The 20,713-nt window shown below is 45.6% G+C and overlaps 2 protein-coding genes across 6 annotated transcripts in view; one reads left to right on the top strand and one right to left on the bottom strand.

Moving 5' to 3' along the window:
* nf1a (neurofibromin 1a) overlaps positions 1 to 20,713 on the top strand; it is an 84,678-nt gene that overhangs the window by 57,712 nt on the left and 6,253 nt on the right. For all 3 annotated transcript variants that reach the window (XM_069722508.1, XM_069722509.1, XM_069722507.1), the window contains 18 exons: positions 1,945 to 2,377; positions 2,467 to 2,807; positions 3,893 to 4,095; positions 7,348 to 7,541; positions 7,626 to 7,766; positions 12,874 to 13,153; positions 13,260 to 13,474; positions 14,139 to 14,200; positions 14,296 to 14,437; positions 15,782 to 15,883; positions 16,826 to 16,966; positions 17,477 to 17,603; positions 17,866 to 17,997; positions 18,356 to 18,491; positions 18,847 to 19,007; positions 19,080 to 19,202; positions 19,286 to 19,404; positions 19,501 to 19,601. In XM_069722508.1, the coding sequence (XP_069578609.1) occupies positions 1,945 to 2,377; positions 2,467 to 2,807; positions 3,893 to 4,095; positions 7,348 to 7,541; positions 7,626 to 7,766; positions 12,874 to 13,153; positions 13,260 to 13,474; positions 14,139 to 14,200; positions 14,296 to 14,437; positions 15,782 to 15,883; positions 16,826 to 16,966; positions 17,477 to 17,603; positions 17,866 to 17,997; positions 18,356 to 18,491; positions 18,847 to 19,007; positions 19,080 to 19,202; positions 19,286 to 19,404; positions 19,501 to 19,601 (3,153 nt within the window). The remainder of the gene's footprint in view (positions 1 to 1,944; positions 2,378 to 2,466; positions 2,808 to 3,892; positions 4,096 to 7,347; positions 7,542 to 7,625; positions 7,767 to 12,873; positions 13,154 to 13,259; positions 13,475 to 14,138; positions 14,201 to 14,295; positions 14,438 to 15,781; positions 15,884 to 16,825; positions 16,967 to 17,476; positions 17,604 to 17,865; positions 17,998 to 18,355; positions 18,492 to 18,846; positions 19,008 to 19,079; positions 19,203 to 19,285; positions 19,405 to 19,500; positions 19,602 to 20,713) is intronic.
* LOC138635160 (uncharacterized) lies at positions 49 to 9,575 on the bottom strand. Of its 3 annotated transcripts, none has more exons than XM_069722523.1 (3): positions 9,512 to 9,575; positions 1,617 to 1,766; positions 49 to 1,456 (listed from the first exon to the last, which is right to left on the bottom strand). In XM_069722523.1, the coding sequence occupies exon 3, from the start codon at positions 1,453 to 1,455 to the stop codon at positions 793 to 795; it is 663 nt and encodes a 220-aa protein (XP_069578624.1). In that variant the 5' UTR covers position 1,456; positions 1,617 to 1,766; positions 9,512 to 9,575; the 3' UTR covers positions 49 to 792. The 3 variants fall into 3 exon arrangements, with proteins under 3 accessions (XP_069578624.1, XP_069578623.1, XP_069578622.1); XM_069722522.1 differs by lacking the exon at positions 9,512 to 9,575 and adding an exon at positions 9,310 to 9,399 and having other exon boundaries at positions 49 to 1,461; XM_069722521.1 differs by lacking the exon at positions 9,512 to 9,575 and adding an exon at positions 9,310 to 9,399.

The raw sequence follows: 20,713 nt of genomic DNA, 5'->3' as shown, positions 1-20,713 counted from the left end.
TTATAACTACACACTATATACAACAGTGAGTGAAAGACACAACATTGACACAATGCAAAAATCCCTTTATTTAAAACTTGACAGTGTAACAGTGAAATAGTATTAAAACGCGTGCAGTACATTTAAGAGATCATACCGACAGAAGCAAAGTTCAACAGAGGTTTATTAATAGAAGAAGGAATTCCCAGCTTTGACACTGTCTTTAATAGGATCATTTTTATATCTTACATTTGTGTTGAAATTCTAAAAATGTGTCTAAAACAAGACATTTGATCCAAATCAACTAAATGTGGAGCAAATCTATAGCAGATGATGTTAAATGTTTAAAAGTTAAATGTAACTTTCTCCTGAAAAATGTACACCTCAGTTTTAAATATTCTCTGTTTCAAATTAAATCTAATTAGAGTATTTTTATTGACTTATTTTAAATCCCCCTGGTATCATCAGAATGTATACACATTGGTAGGAATAGGTGTTGAACTACAATGATGTTTTTGGTATCAAAAGCTGTTGAGTATCAGAAACTGTTCTTTCAATCCAGAATTTGTATTCAGACTTTATACTTCTGATCCAGAACATCTTGGAACTGGTTTCTTTTCTTGACTAAAGAAAGTTGAACATTTATATGTACATAGAAACGTTGCAGTATTTGGACCATAACTCCTGTGTTCTGTATTTGAGTTAAATGATGTGAGCTGGAAGAAACTGACATGAATGTAAATGAAAGGATTCATGTTAGGACACAGACGTGTCGACTAGTCGTGTCTGGAGGTGACAGGTGTAATAACCTCCTCACACCACTAGAGGCATGTTCTCTAAATCCCGGGGAATCTCCGAACAGGAGTCCCTGGAGCTCTGCATCGGCTCGGCATTCTCTTCAGGGTCAAAGCCCATGGCCTCACCTCCTTCCCCCAGTAACGGCCCGGCCTCCTCCATCGCCTCCAGCTCAGCCCGGCTCTCCTCCTCCTTCCTGCTGTCGGCTCCCACCTCCTCCAGGATGACGCTGCTGTCACACGGCCCGACCAGTCCTCCCATCTCCTGCCGGTCTGCGCCCCAGTAGCCGGTGCTGCTCACCAGGTCCATGTTGGACCGTGAGGTTCTGGGGATCTGTATCCGGCGCTGAAGGTGCCAGACCTGCCATGCCAGCACCACGACGGCAACCAGCAAGCAGACGATCAGCCCCCCCGCTGATCCGACGGCAATCAAACCCATCTCGGTGTCAATCAGGCAACCGGCACACGAGCCGTCGGTGTTGTTGGTGAAGTTTCTGTGGTCGGTGGTTGTGAGTCTGGCCTCCGCAGTAGTGGTCAGGCTGCCACCTCCGTCTGGTTCTGAGGAAAACATCGGGTCGGTTGAAGGGTCGGTCGAAGGGTCGGTTGAAGGGTCGGCATCGGTCGGACGGAGCGGCAGCTGGCTGAGCAGCAGAAACAGCCACAGAGTCCGGAGGACGTCCATTCTGCTCTGAGAGAATAAATCCACACTGAAAACTCTCTGCAGCAATTTACAGTTCAACTTTGAGTAAAAACTGAAGCACTCTAATAAAGTTCTTCAGAGCAGAGGAGGTTTTACAGTAAAGTATGGCAGTTAAGGTTTCAGCTATAATCTTGAACACTCACCTGACGGGTCTTACGGAGGTCTCTGGAGGGACGGAGCGAGACGCCTGCTGCAGGGGACAGTTGAGATGCTCTGAGCTCACTTCCTGACCCGCTCTCTGGGTCTGTTTCTGGGTGGGTTATTTCAGGACCTCCGGTTTGATACCACACAACCTGAGACAAAACAGAAGCGGAGTTTCTCAGAAACCAACATGTGTCAAAGCATTCAGTCGTTTCACATGAACTGTGTGCTGCTCCACACAGTTTGAGGTCATGTGAACAAACACTTTCAAGCATCATTGACTACAGAAGGCCTGAGTTTGAATGTGACCTGATGTTCTCCTGTCTTTAGGTTCAAAACGGGTCAGATCAACGGTGACCTGCTCATCTACCACGTCCTCCTCACCCTGAAACCCTACTACGCCAAACCCTACGAGATCGTGGTGGATCTAACGCACGTCGGACCCAGCAATCGCTTCAAGACCGACTTCCTATCCAAGTGGTTCGTGGTGTTTCCCGGCTTCGCCTACGAGAACGTAGCAGCTGTTTACGTCTACAACTGCAACACCTGGGTGAGGGAATACACCAAGTACCACGAGCGGCTGCTGACGGGCCTGAAGGGCAGCAAGCGGCTCCAGTTCATCGACTCTCCGGCCAAACTGGCCGAGCACATCGAGCCGGACCAGCAGAAGCTGCCTGCAGCCACGCTGACGCTGGAAGAAGACCTAAAAGTGTTCCACAACGCCCTGAAGCTGGCCCACAAAGACACCAAGGTCTCCATCAAGGTGAGTCACTGTCGCAGCATTCATACCCTGATTACAGAGAATGATGAAGGTCCGTCTGAGTTTCTAAAACCCGTTTCCTTGCCGATCAGGTGGGATCGACGGCAGTTCAGGTGACCTCGGCCGAGCGGACCCGAGTCCTCGGCCAGCCCGTCTTCCTCAACGACGTCTACTATGCCTCGGAGATCGAGGAGATCTGCCTGGTGGATGAGAGTCAGTTCACCCTCACCATGGCCAACCAGGGCACGCCCCTCACCTTCATGCACCAGGAGTGCGACGCCATCGTCCAGTCCATCATCCACATCCGGACGCGCTGGGAACTGTCGCAGCCCGACTCCATCCCACAGCACACCAAGATCCGACCCAAAGATGTCCCCGGCACGCTGCTCAACATCGCGCTGCTCAACCTGGGCAGCTCTGACCCCAGCCTCAGGTCCATATTTAACTTATTCTACCCAAAATTCTTCAACCGAGAAAAATAGAAGCTTTAGCAGCTGTAACTCTCCATACCTAATGGACGCAAGTCCAAATTCACACCCGGCCTTCTTGATTGAATAGCGCAATGAGTATTCATCACAAAGAGATGCAGCACATATCCTATGAAACTGCATGACCTGAGCTTTCCAGAAATGTCAGTGTCTCGTCTGTGTGACAAAATGTTGCAGAGACAATCAAAGTTGAAGTTTGGTTGTCGTTACTCGACATGAAACGCTGCGTCCACCTCTGCTACTCTTTATTCAATTATTCCCAAAGTGCTGATCACAACATATCGTATATTCATTTTATTTCTGAGTCATGCCACAAACATGGTTCAAGTATTTCCAGATTCTAGACAATCTCCTCTACACAACTATACAAAGACATGTCTACTGACAATATTTTATGGAGAAACATGTAAAAAAAAAACACAATTTCATTAGATGACATTATTTTCCCTCGATATAAAGGCTAATATAAAAGATCTCTTAAGTATTATCAACTTAAATGATGCAATGTCTGGATAGCTCAGACTGTCCTGGAAAAAACAAGATATAACATGAATGTTTAGCCCCAACAGTGACCGAGATATGAGCTTAAAAGTGGAGGTAGAGAAATTACCCTGAAAAGAGTTCAAAGGGTTAAAGTGGGAAAGATTGATGTCCTCCATGTGAAATACCGCTCTGACCTGCACGCTTCATATTCCTTCATATTTACACATACTTCAGTTTTAAAGTTCAACATTTTATATCAACTTTAAACCTAGGTTTAGATAATGTGACTAACTGAGTGGTTCGGTTAAATCTCAACAAACATTGACACATCTCTAAGACTTCCTGTTCCTTTTCTGACCTTTAAATCAGCATAATATAATTACAGTAAAAACCAAACTGGATCTACTCATTAATTTATTTAGTTATTAATTCCAAACATATCTATGGGATGGAAAGAGAACTGAGCAGGTGCTGGAGTTAAGAACCCTGTGCTACTGCTATCACTACTTTGCACCGCTCTAACTCCTCCACCTTATCCTCCATCTAGGTCTGCGGCCTACAACCTGCTGTGTGCTCTGACCTGCACCTTCAACCTAAAGATCGAGGGCCAGCTGCTGGAGACGTCGGGCCTCTGCATCCCCGCCAACAACACCCTCTTCATCGTCTCCATCAGTAAGACTCTGGCTGCCAACGAGCCCCATCTGACCCTGGAGTTCCTGGAGGAGTGTATCTCAGGCTTCAGCAAGTCCAGTGAGTCTGTTCAACATACACACACAGACACACACACACACACACACACACACACACACACACACACACACACACACACACACACACACACACACACACACACACACACACACACACACACACACACACACACACACACACACACACACACACACACACACACACACACACACACACACACACACACACACACACACACACACACACACACACACACACACACACACACACACACACACACACACACACACACACACACACACACACACACACACACACACACACACACACACACACACACACACACACACACACACACACACACACACACACACACACACACACACACACACACACACACACACACACACACACACACACACACACACACACACACACACACACACACACACACACAGTCACACACACACACTGTCACACACACACACACACACACACACACACACACATACTGTCACACACACACACACACACACACACACACACACACACACACACACACTGTCACACACACACACACACTCTCACACACACACACACACACACACACACACACACACACACACACACACACACACACACACACACACACACACACACACACACACACACACACACACACACACACACACACACACACACACACACACACACACACACACACACACACACACACACACACACACACACACACACACACACACACACACACACACACACACACACACACACACACTGTCACACACACACACACACACACACACACACACACACACACACACACACACACACACACACACACACACACACACACACACACACACACACACACACACACACACACACACACACACACACACACACACACACACACACACACACACACACACACACACACACACACACACACACACACACACACACACACACACACACACACACACACACACACACACACACACACACACACACACACACACACACACACACACACACACACACACACACACACACACACACACACACACACACACACACACACACACACACACACACACACACACACACACACACACACACACACACACACACACACACACACACTGTCACACACACACACACACACACACACACACACACACACACACACACACACACACACACACACACACACACACACACACACACACACACACACACACACACACACACACACACACACACTCACACACACACACACACACACACACACACACACACACACACACACACACACACACACACACACACACACACACACACACACACACACACACACACACACACACACACACACACACACACACACACAGCACACACACACACACACACACACACACACACACACACACACACACACACACACACACACACACACACACACACACACACACACACACACACACACACACATACACACACACACACACACACACACACACACACACACACACACACACACACACACACACACACACACACACACACACACACACAGTCACACATGTTGTCACACACACACACACACACACACACACACACACACACACACACACACACACACACACACACACACACACACACACTGTCACACACACACACACACACACACACACACACACACACACACACACACACACACACACACACACACACACACACACACACACACACACACACACACACACACACACACACACACACACACACACACACACACACACACACACACACACACAACACACACACACACACACACACACACACACACACACACACACACACACACACACACACACACACACACACACACACACACACACACACACACACACACTCACACACACACACACACACACACACACACACACACACACACACACACACACACACTGTCACACACACACACACACACACACTGTCACACTCACACACACACACATGCTGTCACACACACACACACACACACACACACACACACACACACACACACACACACACACACACACACACACACACACACACACACACACACACACACACACACACTGTCACACATACACTCACACACTGTCACACACACACACACACACACACACACACACACACACACACACACACACACACACACACACACACACACACACACACACACACACACACTGTCACACACAGTCACACACACACACACACACACACACACACACACACACACACACACACACACACACACACTGTCACACACACACACACACACATACTGTCACACTCTCACGCATACTGTCACACGCTGTCACATGTTGTCACACACTGTCACACTTACGCTGTCATGTGTGAGACAGTGTGTGTGACAGCGTGTGTGTGACAGCGTGTGTGTGACAGCGTGTGTGTGTGTGTGTGTGTGACCGTGAGTGACTGTGTGACAGCGTGAGTGTGTGTGACTGTAACGGCATAGTATGTGGCAGTATGTGGATTCCCGTTGTTCTGGTTTTGTACCCTCATGGTTGAAATGCACTTATTGTAAGTCGGTTTGGATAAAAGAGTCAGCTAAATGTAATGTAATACTGTCACACGCTTTCACACACACTCACGCTGTCACAGTCACAAACACTGCCACACTGTCACACACATGCTGTCACACACTCACACTGTCACACACGCTGTCACAGTCACACACGTCATACACACACTGTCACACACTGTCACATGCATACTGTCACATATACGCTGTCACACACCAACTGTCACATACACACTGTTAGACACACACGCTGTCACACACTGCCATACGCTGTCACACACTGTCACGCTGTTACACGTCACACGCTGTCACACGTCACACGCTGTCACATACATGCTGTCACACACAGTCACATGCATACTGTCACATACTTACTGTCACATACACGGTCACACACTCACGCTGTCACACACACACACACACACACACACACACACACACACACACACACACACACACACACACACACACACACTTTGTTACATACACATTGTGTCACACACACACACACTGTTGTTTTGAATATGTAGCTCTTCATGGACACAGTGTAGCATGTAGACCTGTATCAATAGACCCATGAAGCTGTTTGTGAACCTCCTGTTTACCTTCCTGTGAGGTGTGTGCTGGTCTGACGAGGTGCAGCAGGAGTTCTGAGTGCTGTTCTGTGACAGGTATCGAGCTGAAGCATCTGTGTCTGGAGTACATGACGCCCTGGCTGCTCAACCTGGTCCGCTTCTGTAAGCACAACGATGACGCCAAGCGCCAGCGCGTCACCGCCATCTTGGACAAACTCATCACCATGACGATCAATGAGAAGCAGATGTATCCCTCCATCCAGGCCAAAATCTGGGGCAGCCTGGGGCAGGTGAGTCCGCCACCCCCGCAGCTGGAGGAGTCCAAGTCTTCTGGACCGGACCATGTGACCTGAAGCTTGTCCCTGTGTCCTCAGATTACAGACCTCCTGGACGTGGTGCTGGACAGCTTCATTAAAACTAGCGCCACCGGAGGCCTGGGCTCCATCAAGGCCGAGGTCATGGCGGACACGGCTGTGGCCCTGGCCTCAGGGAATGTCAAGCTGGTCTCCAACAAGGTGAGACTCAGAGACTCAGAGATGCATGGAAGCACTGTGTGTGTGTGTGTGTGTGTGTGTGTGTGTGTGTGTGTGTGTGTGTGTGTGTGTGTGTGTGTGTGTGTGTGTGTGTGTGTGTGTGTGTGTGTGTGTCTCTTTGTGTGTGTGTGTGTGTGTGTGTGTGTGTGTGTCTCTGTGTGTGTCTGTGTGTGAGCAAACACTGATCTCATTAGTCCAGTTTGAAAGCCTTTGAGTTCTCTAGTTTTTTTGTGATTGTTGTGATCAAAAATGTTTGATTTTGTGGCGGATTTTCTCCAAAATGTCGATATAATTTAAGTGAGTTTTTTGTGGTTAAATTGCAAGAAATGGAATACAATTTTTTTTTCAATTACTACCTGATAAAGGAATAATTCTGTAGTCACTTCCTGTGATAATAATCCTGCTGCACGTCACAGAAATATTTTAGTTCTAATCTTTTTTTATGTATTTATTGAACTTAGAGAACCGTGGAGATAAAAGGTCCTAAAAGGTCCTAAAAGCTGCGTATGTTTCCAGAACAGACCGTCTGTGACTGGAATATAGAAACAAGGACTACATCAGCCTTTCAAAATAAGAGCTTTAGATGCTGTTTAATTCATGTTCATTCAACACATAGACCTGCTGGATGAAACCAACAAAGAGACGTCTCTGACAACTGGACGTGTGGAGAAAACTCATTTAACATCCAGTAATATGGAATCACTTCCTCTGATCACAAACATTTAATCACATCATTTTAATGTGAAGAACATATTTCCCACAAACCCCGTCACTTCCTGTTTCTCCTCTTGTTCCTGTTCCTCCGGTGAACAGTTTTATTTGGAGATGAAAACAGGAGCAGAGACTTTCTGGTTGAAATGAGGAGTTATTGTTGTTAATAAAGAGAGTTTTGTTTAAAAGATTTACTTTATGTTTTAATACTTTCAGCTCAGATTCTGATGACGTTTGTTTTGTAAAGATCGCGGGAATTTAAAGAAATTGCAAACTGCTGCAAATATTGTGGATGCATGACTGTTTAATTGAGCTGTAATGCTTTCATTGTTTTTGGGACGTGAGGAATTCTCTTGTTCAAATGTAGCCGAGAGAAAAATTTAAAGATGGAATGGACCGAGGACGACATGCTGCAGAGGTTCCCACCACTGCTGTACTAAAACACAATATTTGTTGCTTTTGTGTTTGACTTCACACAGCAGCAGAATTTTTCATTCACATGTTGAAATCATACATTTGTTCTTCAGGTCCCGCAACAGATTTATCCTCTCAACAGGTCTCCACGGTAACACCAGGCCACGACACACATCTAACCTTCATCTGACCGTTAAAAATGAATCACAACGTTTCTAAACAGTTTCTGATTTTTAAACTGATTTCATTGCAACTAAAGTATTGCTTTATTAATGTTTAATTACAGCTCAGTTAATGAAGGGGTCTTAAATTAATGGATTAGTCTCTGTATTAATTTAAATATAGTGAAACTACTGACATGACATATGAGAAATGAGCATTAAATGTAATATTTACTTACACAGTGATGGCAGCACTAAATCCTTTGCTGTGAATCCCTCCTGACTCAGAGAAGAGACAAACTCATCCACTCATATCCATCATCAGACAAACAAACACAACCCCCGAGCAGACACAGGCCGAGCCAGCCCCGGCTGCTGGGATGGCCCACAGCTCTGAATGGAGCCCATTGTGAGGCCTGTTGACCCAGAGGAGACGCTCACCTTTACGTTGTCCTGCTCCTCAGTGCTTCACAGCAGCTTCACCAAACTGTCACACCGACTCAACACATTACACGTGTTGTTGTACACGTGTGTTGAAGCACACAGGAGTGACGGTGCTGGTGACGTGTGCAGGGTGAGATCTGATGTCATGGCAGGACAGCGTCCTGAACACAAAGGAGCCTTTCACTGCTGCTGTCAGCTCTGTGTCATCCCACACGCTGACTCCTCCGACCACACCGTGTTCTCACATCTCCACATGTATCATCTCTACATGTCATCACATCTATCATCTCTACATGTATCATCACATATATGATCACGTATCATCTCCACATGTATCATCACATGTATGATCACATGTATCATCTCCACATGTATCATCACATGTATGATCACATGTATCATCTCCACATGTACCATCACATGTATCATCATGTATGATCACATGTATCATCACATGTATCATCTCCACATGTATCATCTCTACATGTATCATCACATCTATCATCTCCACATGTATCATCACATGTATGATTACATGTATCATCTCCACATGTATCATCACATGTATGATCACATGTATTATCTCCACATGTATCATCTCTACATGTATCATCTCCACATGTATCATCACATGTATGATCACATGTATCATCACATGTATCAACTCCACATTTATCATCACATGTATGATCACATGTATCATCACATGTATCATCTCCACATGTATCATCACATCTATCATCTCTACATGTATCATCACATGTATGATCACATGTATTATCTCCACATGTATCATCTCTACATATATCATCTCCACATGTATCATCACATGTATCATTACATCTATCATCTCCACATGTATCATCACATCTATCATGTCCACATGTATCATCACGTCTATCATCTCCACATGTATCATCTCCACATGTATGATCACATGTGTCATCTCCACGTGTATCATCACATGTATCATCACATGTATCATCTCCACATGTATCATCACACCTATCATCTCCACATGTATCATCACATGTATGATCACATGTATCATCACATGTATCAACTCCACATTTATCATCACATGTATGATCACGTGTCATCACACGTATCATCTCCACATGTATCATTACATCTATCATCTCCACATGTATCTTCACATCTATCATCTCCACATGTATCATCACATGTATGATCACATGTATCATCACATGTATCAACTCCACATTTATCATCTCTACATGTATCATCTCCACATGTATCATCACATGTATGATCACATGTATCATCACATGTATCAACTCCACATTTATCATCACATGTATGATCACATGTATCATCACATGTATCATCTCCACATGTATCATCACATCTATCATCTCTACATGTATCATCACATGTATGATCACATGTATTATCTCCACATGTATCATCTCTACATATATCATCTCCACATGTATCATCACATGTATGATCACATGTATCATCACATGTATCATTACATCTATCATCTCCACATGTATCATCACATCTATCATGTCCACATGTATCATCACGTCTATCATCTCCACATGTATCATCTCCACATGTATGATCACATGTATCATCTCCACGTGTATCATCACATGTATCATCACATGTATCATCTCCACATGTATCATCACACCTATCATCTCCACATGTATCATCACACCTATCATCTCCACATGTATCATCACATGTATGATCACATGTATCATCACATGTATCAACTCCACATTTATCATCACATGTATGATCACGTGTCATCACACGTATCATCTCCACATGTATCATTACATCTATCATCTCCACATGTATCTTCACATCTATCATCTCCACATGTATCATCACATGTATGATCACATGTATCAACTCCACATTTATCATCACATGTATGATCACATGTATCATCTCCACATGTATCATTACATCTATCATCTCCACATGTATCATCACATCTATCATCTCCACATGTATCATCACGTCTATCATCTCCACATGTATCATCTCCACATGTATGATCACATGTATCATCTCCACATGTATCATCACGTCTATCATCTCCACATGTATGATCACATGTATCATCTCCACATGTATCATCACATGTATGACCACATGTATCATCACATGTATCAACTCCACATTTATCATCACATGTATGATCACGTGTCATCACACGTATCATCTCCACATGTATCATTACATCTATCATCTCCACATGTATCTTCACATCTATCATCTCCACATGTATCATCACATGTATCATCACATGTATCATCACATGTATCAACTCCACATTTATCATCACATGTATGATCACATGTATCATCTCCACATGTATCATTACATCTATCATCTCCACATGTATCATCACATCTATCATCTCCACATGTATCATCACGTCTATCATCTCCACATGTATCATCTCCACATGTATGATCACATGTATCATCTCCACATGTATCATCACGTCTATCATCTCCACATGTATGATCAGATGTATCATCTCCACATGTATCATCACATGTATCATCACATGTATGACCACATGTATCATCACATGTATCAACTCCACATTTATCATCACATGTATCATCTCCACATGTATCATCACGTCTATCATCTCCACATGTATGATCACATGTATCATCTCCACATGTATCACCTCCACATGTATCATCCCCACATGTATCATCACACGTATCATCTCCATGTATCAATACATGTATCATCACATGTAACATCACATGTATGATCACATCTGTCATCTCCACATGTATCATCGCGTATCATCTCCACATGTATCAATACATGTATCATCACATGTATCATCTCCACATGTATCAATACATGTATGATCACATGTTTGATCACGTATCATCTCCATATATATCATCTCCACATGTATCATCACGTTTGATCGTGTATCATCTCTACATGTATGATCACATCTATCATCTCCATGTCCTCTACCTGTCCACTACCTGTCCACTATCTGTCCTCTACCTGTCCACTACCTGTCCTCTACCCGTCCCCTACCTGTCCACTACCCGTCCACTACCTGTCCACTACCTGTCCTCTACCTGTCCTCTCGCTGTCCACTACCTGTCCTCTACCTCTCTACTACCTGTCCCCCACCCGTCCCCTGCCCGTCCCCTACCTGTCCACTACCCGTCCTCTACCTGTCCACTACCAGTCGGACATCAGCTGATGTAGGATGTGTTCGGTGGATCAGTATGTCCTCTTCCGTTGCCGTGGAGATGAGTGACTGTGATAGTCCTGTTGTATGTTTTGGCTCCTTCCTGGTTCTTCAGTGTCTCTCTCCTTCTGTGTGGCAGGTCATCGGTCGCATGTGTAAGATCATCGATAAGACGTGCCTGTCGCCGACGCCCACTCTGGAGCAGCACCTCATGTGGGACGACATCGCCATCCTGGCGCGCTACATGCTCATGCTGTCCTTCAACAACTCGCTGGATGTGGCGGCCCACCTGCCCTACCTGTTCCACGTGGTGACCCTGCTGGTGGCCACCGGACCGCTGTCCCTCAGGGCCTCCACCCACGGCTTGGTCATCAACATCATCCACTCCCTGTGCACCTGCTCGCAGCTCAACTTCAGTGGTGAGTGCTTCAGCTGCTTGTTTTTTTACTGTCTATGAGCATTTTGTTTTGAAGGAGTGAGAGCAGCTCTGAAGTCACATGCTTTTTGTTGTGTTTATGGTTCCAGAGGAGACGAAGCAGGTCCTGAGGCTGAGCCTGACCGAGTTCTCCCTGCCCAAGTTCTACTTGCTGTTCGGCATCAGCAAAGTCAAGTCAGCCGCCGTCATTGCCTTCCGCTCCAGCTACAGAGACCGTTCCTTCTCCCCGGGCTCCTACGAGAGGGAGACCTTCGCCCTGTCCTCTCTGGAGACCGTCACAGAGGCCTTACTGGAGATCATGGAGGTCAGCACACACAGCTTTACCACGCATGTGCTTTCACTGAATGTCTATTTTATGTGTATCTCATTAAGAGAAAGGAGACGTGTACAAAACTAGAATCTATCAGTTAGGTGATAAAAGCATTTCTAACAGAATATTCCATTTGTTAAATGCTGATTTATTCATGTGAAGTTTTCTGTACTTCATTCGCTAAAGTCACTCCTTCTTCTTAGTTTTCTGGAGGTCCATCTGAAAATAATCCCTCATTCATTAGAAAAGAAGATTCAAGAAGACCTGTTTTTGGGGGCGTGTCTGTTTGATTGACAGGCCTGTGGTGCAGTCAGGTTACAGCTATCGGTGGGCGGGACGTAGTATCGTCAGGTTTCCGATCAGATCGGTCAGATCCACCGCTGGCTCCTCCCCCAGCTCGTCCAAATATGGTCACTTCCTGCTCCAAACCGCTCCGAACTAGCAAGATGGTGACGGACAGAATCTGAACTGGAGGATTCATAACGTTCACAAACCAACGATGACATCACTGATGGTTGCTGCTTGGTCATACCCCATGTGTTGCCATAGAAATGAAGATCGCACTAACAAAAAGTTTGATATTTTGAGAGTGAATTCAGCAGCTGGTCTGCAGCTGGTTGTGTCTCACCTCTCCGTCTGTCCTCCGTCTCTGCTCCAGGCCTGTATGAGGGACATCCCCACCTGCAAGTGGTTGGACCAGTGGACGGAGCTCGCTCAGAAGTAGGAGCCGCCTCCTTCCTTGTTTCACATGCATCATGCTATCAACATGGGGGTGCAGTGTGGGACATATATGTGGTTGTATGTTTGGCTTGCAGGTTTGCGTTCCAGTACAACCCGTCTCTGCAGCCCAGAGCGCTGGTGGTGTTCGGCTGCATCAGTAAGAGAGTGAGTCACGGCCAGATCAAGCAGATCATCCGGATCCTCAGCAAGGCAAGCCCTCTGCTCAGCATTGACCGGGTGAGACTCCGCCCACTCACACACTAACCCCTCACCTGTAAACGTGAAGGCTGTCTAGTCAGTTAAACTCCTACAGGAGGCCTCAAGGAGTGTGCTGCGTTCAAGGTTGGCGACTTCACCCTCACTGACGAATGTCAGCTGGTTTGTCTTCAGGGGATACCTGAAAACTCTTTACATCATTTCATTCAATCACTAGCTAATTTATTCATAGGCAATCTAACGTGGAGTAAACCAGACTCACTGTGTGATAGGTATGTTTAATATCAGTCCCTCCAGAGTTTGAGTTTTTTTGTGATTGTTGTGATCAAAAATATTTGATTTTGCGGCGGATTGTCTCAAAAATGTTGATATAATTTGTGGAGTTTTAAGTGAGGTTTTTGTGGTTAAAGTTGTGGTTTTTTTAAGCAGTACCAAATAAACAATGATATGTAATCACTTCCTGTGATAATAATCCTGCTGCACATCACAGAAATATTTTAGTTCTAATCTTTTTAATGTATTTATTGAACTTAGAGAACCGTGGAGATAAAAGGTCCTAAAAGGTCCTAAAAGCTGCGTATGTTTCCAGAACAGAGCGTCTGTGACTGGAATATAGAAACAAGGACTACATCAGCCTTTCAAAATAAGAGCTTTAGATGCTGTTTAATTCATGTTCATTCAACACATAGACCTGCTGGATGAAACAAACAAAGAGACGTCTCTGACAACTGGACGTGTGGAGAAAACTCATTTAACATCCAGTAATATGGAATCACTTCCTTTGATCACAAACATTTAATCACATCATTTTAATGTGAAGAACACATTTCCCACAAACCCCATCACTTCCTGTTTCTCCTCCGGCGAACAGTTTTATTTGGAGATGAAAACAGGAGCAGAGACTTTCTGGTTGAAATGAGGAGTTATTGTTGTTAATGAAGAGAGTTTAGTTTAAAAAGATTTACTTTATGTTTTAATACTTTCAGCTCAGATTCTGATGATGACGTTTTTTGTGGGAATTTAAAAACATTACAAGCTCCTGCAAATACTGCTGAATTTCCTTGAGTTTCCTGGAGGGACTGAAATATGTTACTGATTATCCTGCATTAGAACTAGTCTGCATTTTAATGAATAGAGATTGATTTTGTTTCCTACTGATGTTAATTAAATAAAGTAGATTTAAATTGAAGCTGTAAAACGATGACAGTAGATAACTGCTATTAATAACCTGTTTTACTTTCCACAGAAACACTTGATAGATTTAAAGCTGGTTAATGACGAGCTGAGATGATCTGAGTTTGAGATGTGGACGTGTTTGTTGCTGTGAAGGAGGCGCTGTGGTTAACAGCAGACTTTGTGTCACAGGGCCTGGAGAGCTGCCTGAAGGGCCCCGACAACTACAACAGCCAAGTGTTGATAGAAGCCACGGTGATCGCTCTGACCAAGCTGCAGCCGCTCCTCAGCAAGGTAACGTCCAGCAGCACAGACACGCATCACTTTCACACCTGGTAGTTCATGTCGCAGGACGCTCTGCTCCTGCTGTAGTTTCTCAGGTTCATCCAGTTTTAATATTTGAATAATGATCTGTTGTCTTCTGACCGGTTTGAAGATGAAAGTGACTTCGACAGACTGATGTGTTTGTGTTTATTGTGTCGGACGCGTCATGGTTTCAGGTTGTCCATCATATCTCAAGAACACCTTCAGAGAATTGGGTCAAACTTGGCAAAAACATTCACTCGATAGCAAGGATTAACTGATTCGATTATGGGGGTCAACGATCAAGGTCACAGTGACCCCAAATTGACACATTCAGATGAACCTGATATCTCAGAAACGCCTAGATGGGATTTCTTCAAATGTGACACAATCATTCCTTTAACCTCCAGGATGAACTGATTAGAGTTTGGCGGTCAAAGGTCAAAGTTCAAAGTCACTGTGACCTCACGCTCCCCTCATCTGTCCATCCCGTTCCTGTGGACATCATATAGATCAAGAAAACCGTGACGGAAATTGTCCAAATTTGGCAAAAAGCTTCACTTAGTAACACCAATGACCTGATCAGATTTTGGTGTTGAAAAGTCAAAGGTCAAAGTCTCTTTCATCTCTCATTAACCCATGCCTAGGAATGCATTAAGGCAATTTCTTAAAATTTGTCACAAATGTTCACTTTCACCGATTCGATTTTGGAGGTCAGGGGTCAAGGTCACACTTCAATATCTATATGGGTTTGGACAGATACACATGTGAACTACACAGAAAACCGCTGGTTCTACTTTGTTCTGCAACTTATAAAGTCCGAGTAACTCTGCAGCTCCAAAGTCCCTCAGTTCAGTCGTGACTCTCTGAGTCTCTGTATTCATGTCCTTGGAAGCTCCAGCTGAAGGAGCTGAACCCTGCGTGTGTCTGCAGGAGTCTCCGATGCACAAAGCTCTGTTCTGGGTGGCTGTCGCTGTGCTGCAGTTGGATGAAGTCAACCTGTACTCTGCTGGAACCGCCCTGATGGAGCAGAACCTCCACACGCTGGACACCATGCGTGTCTTCAACGACAAGGTAAAGAAACACAGGAGCTGTCCTCTGCTGTCCTCTTCTGTCTTCTTCTGTCCTACGCTGTCTTCATCTGTCCTCTTCTGTCCTCTGCTGTCTTCTTCTGTCCTCCAGTGTCCTCTGTTGTCTTCATCTGTCCTCTGCTGTCTTCTTCTGTCCTCGTCTGTCCTCTTATGTCTTCTTCTGTTCTCTGCTGTCTTCTTCTGTCCTCTTCAATCCTCTGCTGTCCTCTGATGTCCTCAGCTGTCATTCTAATCAGACACACACAGAATAAAATGTTTAATGCCTGAAATAACAAGCAGCTGTTTTTTTTTTCTCCAGAAGTCCTTGAACATTTTAATGGAAGACAGTCACTGATGATAATTAAACAGTGATTATTGCTCTTATAATTCACATCATACACCATATGCTGTTTCAGCAGCAGGCTCCGCCCCCTCAGTCAGTCTCATGACAGACAGAACCAGGCTGATGTGAAGATGACGTCAGCTGAATGTTGTCCTGTTGTTCTCTCCTCAGAGTCCAGAGGAGGTGTTCATGGAGATCAGGCGTCCTCTGGAGTGGCACTGTAAGCAGATGGATCACTTCGTCGGCCTCAACTTCAGCACCAACTTCAACTTTGCCCTGGTGGGACACCTGCTCAAAGGTACAGCTGTCTGTGGTTCTGTCCAGACGGACGTCACTTCTAGACACAACCGTTACCATCACTTCAACACACTCTGGTTTTTAGCCCAGTATGGAGACAGGAAGTGCTGCTGACTGTCTGTGGTGAACACAGGAAGTGGGACAGAGTGGTGATGAGCAGCACCACGTGGTGTCATGTCCCTCCCTGTGTGGGTGGATGTTCTCCACCCTCAGTGCTCCGGCCGTCTCCGTGTCTCTGAACGTGTCCCCCTCCTGTCTTCCAGGCTACAGACACCCATCAGCCACCACGGTCGCCAGGACGGTGAGAATCCTGCACACGCTGCTGGCTCTCATCAGCAAGCACCTGAAATGTGACAAGTTTGAGGTGAACACGCAGAGTGTGGCCTACCTGGCAGGTACGTGACTTATGACATCATCAGCAGACAATGACACAACACGGCATCCTTTTATTTACTGACATCCTGCTCATATTCAAAGTTCATCATGGATGGTGTTGGTTGGTGTTGGATGGTGTTGGATGGTGTGGTGTTGGTTGGTGTTGGATGATGTTGGTTGGTGTTGGATGGTGTTGGATGGTGTTGGTTGGTGTTGGTTGGTGTTGGATGGTGTTGGGTGGTGTTGGTTGGTGTTGGATGTGTTGGATGGTGTTGGGTGGTGTTGGTTGGCGTTGGTCGGTGTTGGATGGTGTTGGTGTTGGTTGGCGTTGGATGGCGTTGGTTGGTGTAACCCTCTTCATCTCTCGTTGCCGTGCAGCGCTGCTCACTGTGTCTGAGGAGGTGAGAAGTCGCTGCAGCCTCAAACACAGGAAGTCCCTGCTGATTTCCGACCTGTCCATGGACCCGGTGCCCATGGACACCTTCTCCAGTCACATCAGCGACCCCACCTGCAGGTGAGCTGCTCCACGTGTCTCATCCATTAACGGGGCGAGGGAGTCGACCTGTTGATCTTTGACCTGTTTGAATCAGACAAAAAGTCAGCAGGTGTGGCCTCCTATTGTCCTGCATAAACATAAATCAGTCCCTCCAGGAAATATTCTCAGATATTGAGAAATATTCTCAGATATTTCCTGTCTGTTCTGGAGAGATACGCAGCTTTGAGATTTTTGTAACTTTATCAAAGTGTTCTGAGTTTGATGAAACTTTAAGTAAAGTGAGAAGAGATTAAAATGTGTCATAGTTTGGTTTCATTCCTTGTACAGGTGTTTAAAATGAGGTTTTAACCTAGTTTGTTCCTCTTCCTCTCAGGACTCTGCAGGAGACGCAGCCGTGGACGTCCCCTCAGATCTCAGAGCGCTACCTGTCCGCCCATCACTACCCCACCATGGGGCAGATCAGCCCGCGGACACGCAAGTCCATGAGCCTGGACATGGGCCAGCCGTCCCAGGCAAACACCAAGAAGCTGCTGGGTACGACGCTCGCTCAGCACCTGACGGCGTTCACCTGAGTACGGTGTATGAACTGTGTTTGTGTGATTCCAGGCACCAGGAAGAGCTTCGATCATCTCATCTCAGACTCCAAAGCACCAAAGAGACCAGAGATGGAGTCGGGGATGACGACGCCCCCTAAGATGAGACGTGTTGCGGAGAACGACTACGAGATCGGTGAGTGACGCCGCTGACGGATTCTCTGCAGCTGAAGTTGATTTGAGATGTTTTGCCGTAACGCTTCGTTCTCCTCATCACAGAGGCACAAAGGATTGGAAACTCTCACCTCCGTAAGGTGTCCGTATCGGAGTCCAACGTCCTGCTGGACGAGGAGGTTCTGACCGACCCAAAGATCCAGGCCCTGCTGCTCACTGTGCTGGTGAGGAGCCCCACCGTGCTGCGGTGCCCTGTCCCTGTGGACATCCTGTAACGTCCCTGTGGACATCCTGTAACGTCCCTGTGCTCTGCTCTCCAGGCCACGCAGGTCAAATACACCACTGACGACTTCGACCAGCGGATCCTGTACGAGTACCTGGCTGAAGCAAGCGTCGTCTTCCCGAAGGTGTTCCCAGTCGTGTAAGGATGCTGTTCTCCTTCCTCTTCTTCAAAAAGCTCCTTCTCTTACCAGAAACATCTGAAGCTGGGCTTCTTCAGCTTCTTTTAAGAGTTTAATGTTGAAGGTGTCACTTCTTAGTCTATGAACTCCAACCGCATGCTGGAGACACCTCGTCCAAACCATCTCCAGCCCAACCGGACACCTGAGCAGGTGTGAGCTACCACTTCACAGGAAGGGAACTTTAATCTGCTTTAAGTAACAGTTAATTAATACTTAGCTAATGGTTCAATAATCGTTTATTAAGGTTGTTCAGGTCGCATAAACTAACTGGTAGTTAAAGTTTATTACTGTTTGTACTAATGCCAATAATCTTTATAAACTATGAAATTATATTCATATTAAAACCTTAGTTAACATGAACACCTTTAATACGCGATTGTACACAATACACACAATATTTAGGTTCTATTTTAACTGTTAGTTATTATTGTATTAACTAATAGCAATATCACCTTTTAATAACTATTAAATAAGGTATTATTACTTACCATAATTAACATAAACAACCTTAATAAATGATTATTTCACATTAGGTAACTGTTAATTAACTATTAGTGAATGCTTTTAAGAGCTTATCTAAGGTTAATTACTGAGCTGCCAGAGCTCTCTCTGTTAGAGGCTGCTGGGATCCAGAACCTGTCGTCTCGGGTCGGTCTGGACCGGGTCAGGCCACGCTTCAGTCTCAGATCAGCATCATGCAGGTTTTCCAGCGGTCAGTGCCCGACTCCTCCAGGTACTCTGAGGTGTTCCTGATCGAAACCACAGCTGGTGCTAACGGCATCATGGAGCTGTAACCGTCATTAAGGACCTCCTCAGTCCAAATGAACAGACCTGAGTCAGCAGAAGTTCTGAGCTCTGCTGACTCAGGTCTGAACTGAGCCCCGTTTCTATTCTTACCGTCTTTGAAGTGTTTTCTCAACGTGTCACTGTGAAGAGCTCGAGCTGACTTAAATAACGGAGGTGCTGCTGTGTCAGTCTGAATGTGTCTGAACAAATATAACCTAGTTCAGGGGTGTCAAACATATGGCCCGCGGGCCGGATCCGGCCCGCCAGGGGGTCCAGCTCGACCCGC

The sequence above is a fragment of the Brachyistius frenatus genome, unplaced genomic scaffold (assembly GCF_029030835.1).
Source record: "Brachyistius frenatus isolate BFR_SWC_R1_liver_20210118 unplaced genomic scaffold, ASM2903083v1 Contig_294, whole genome shotgun sequence".
NCBI lineage: Eukaryota > Metazoa > Chordata > Actinopteri > Embiotocidae > Brachyistius > Brachyistius frenatus.
The sequence above is the reverse complement of the archived record's forward strand: the minus strand, read 5'-3'. Positions and strand labels throughout refer to the sequence as shown.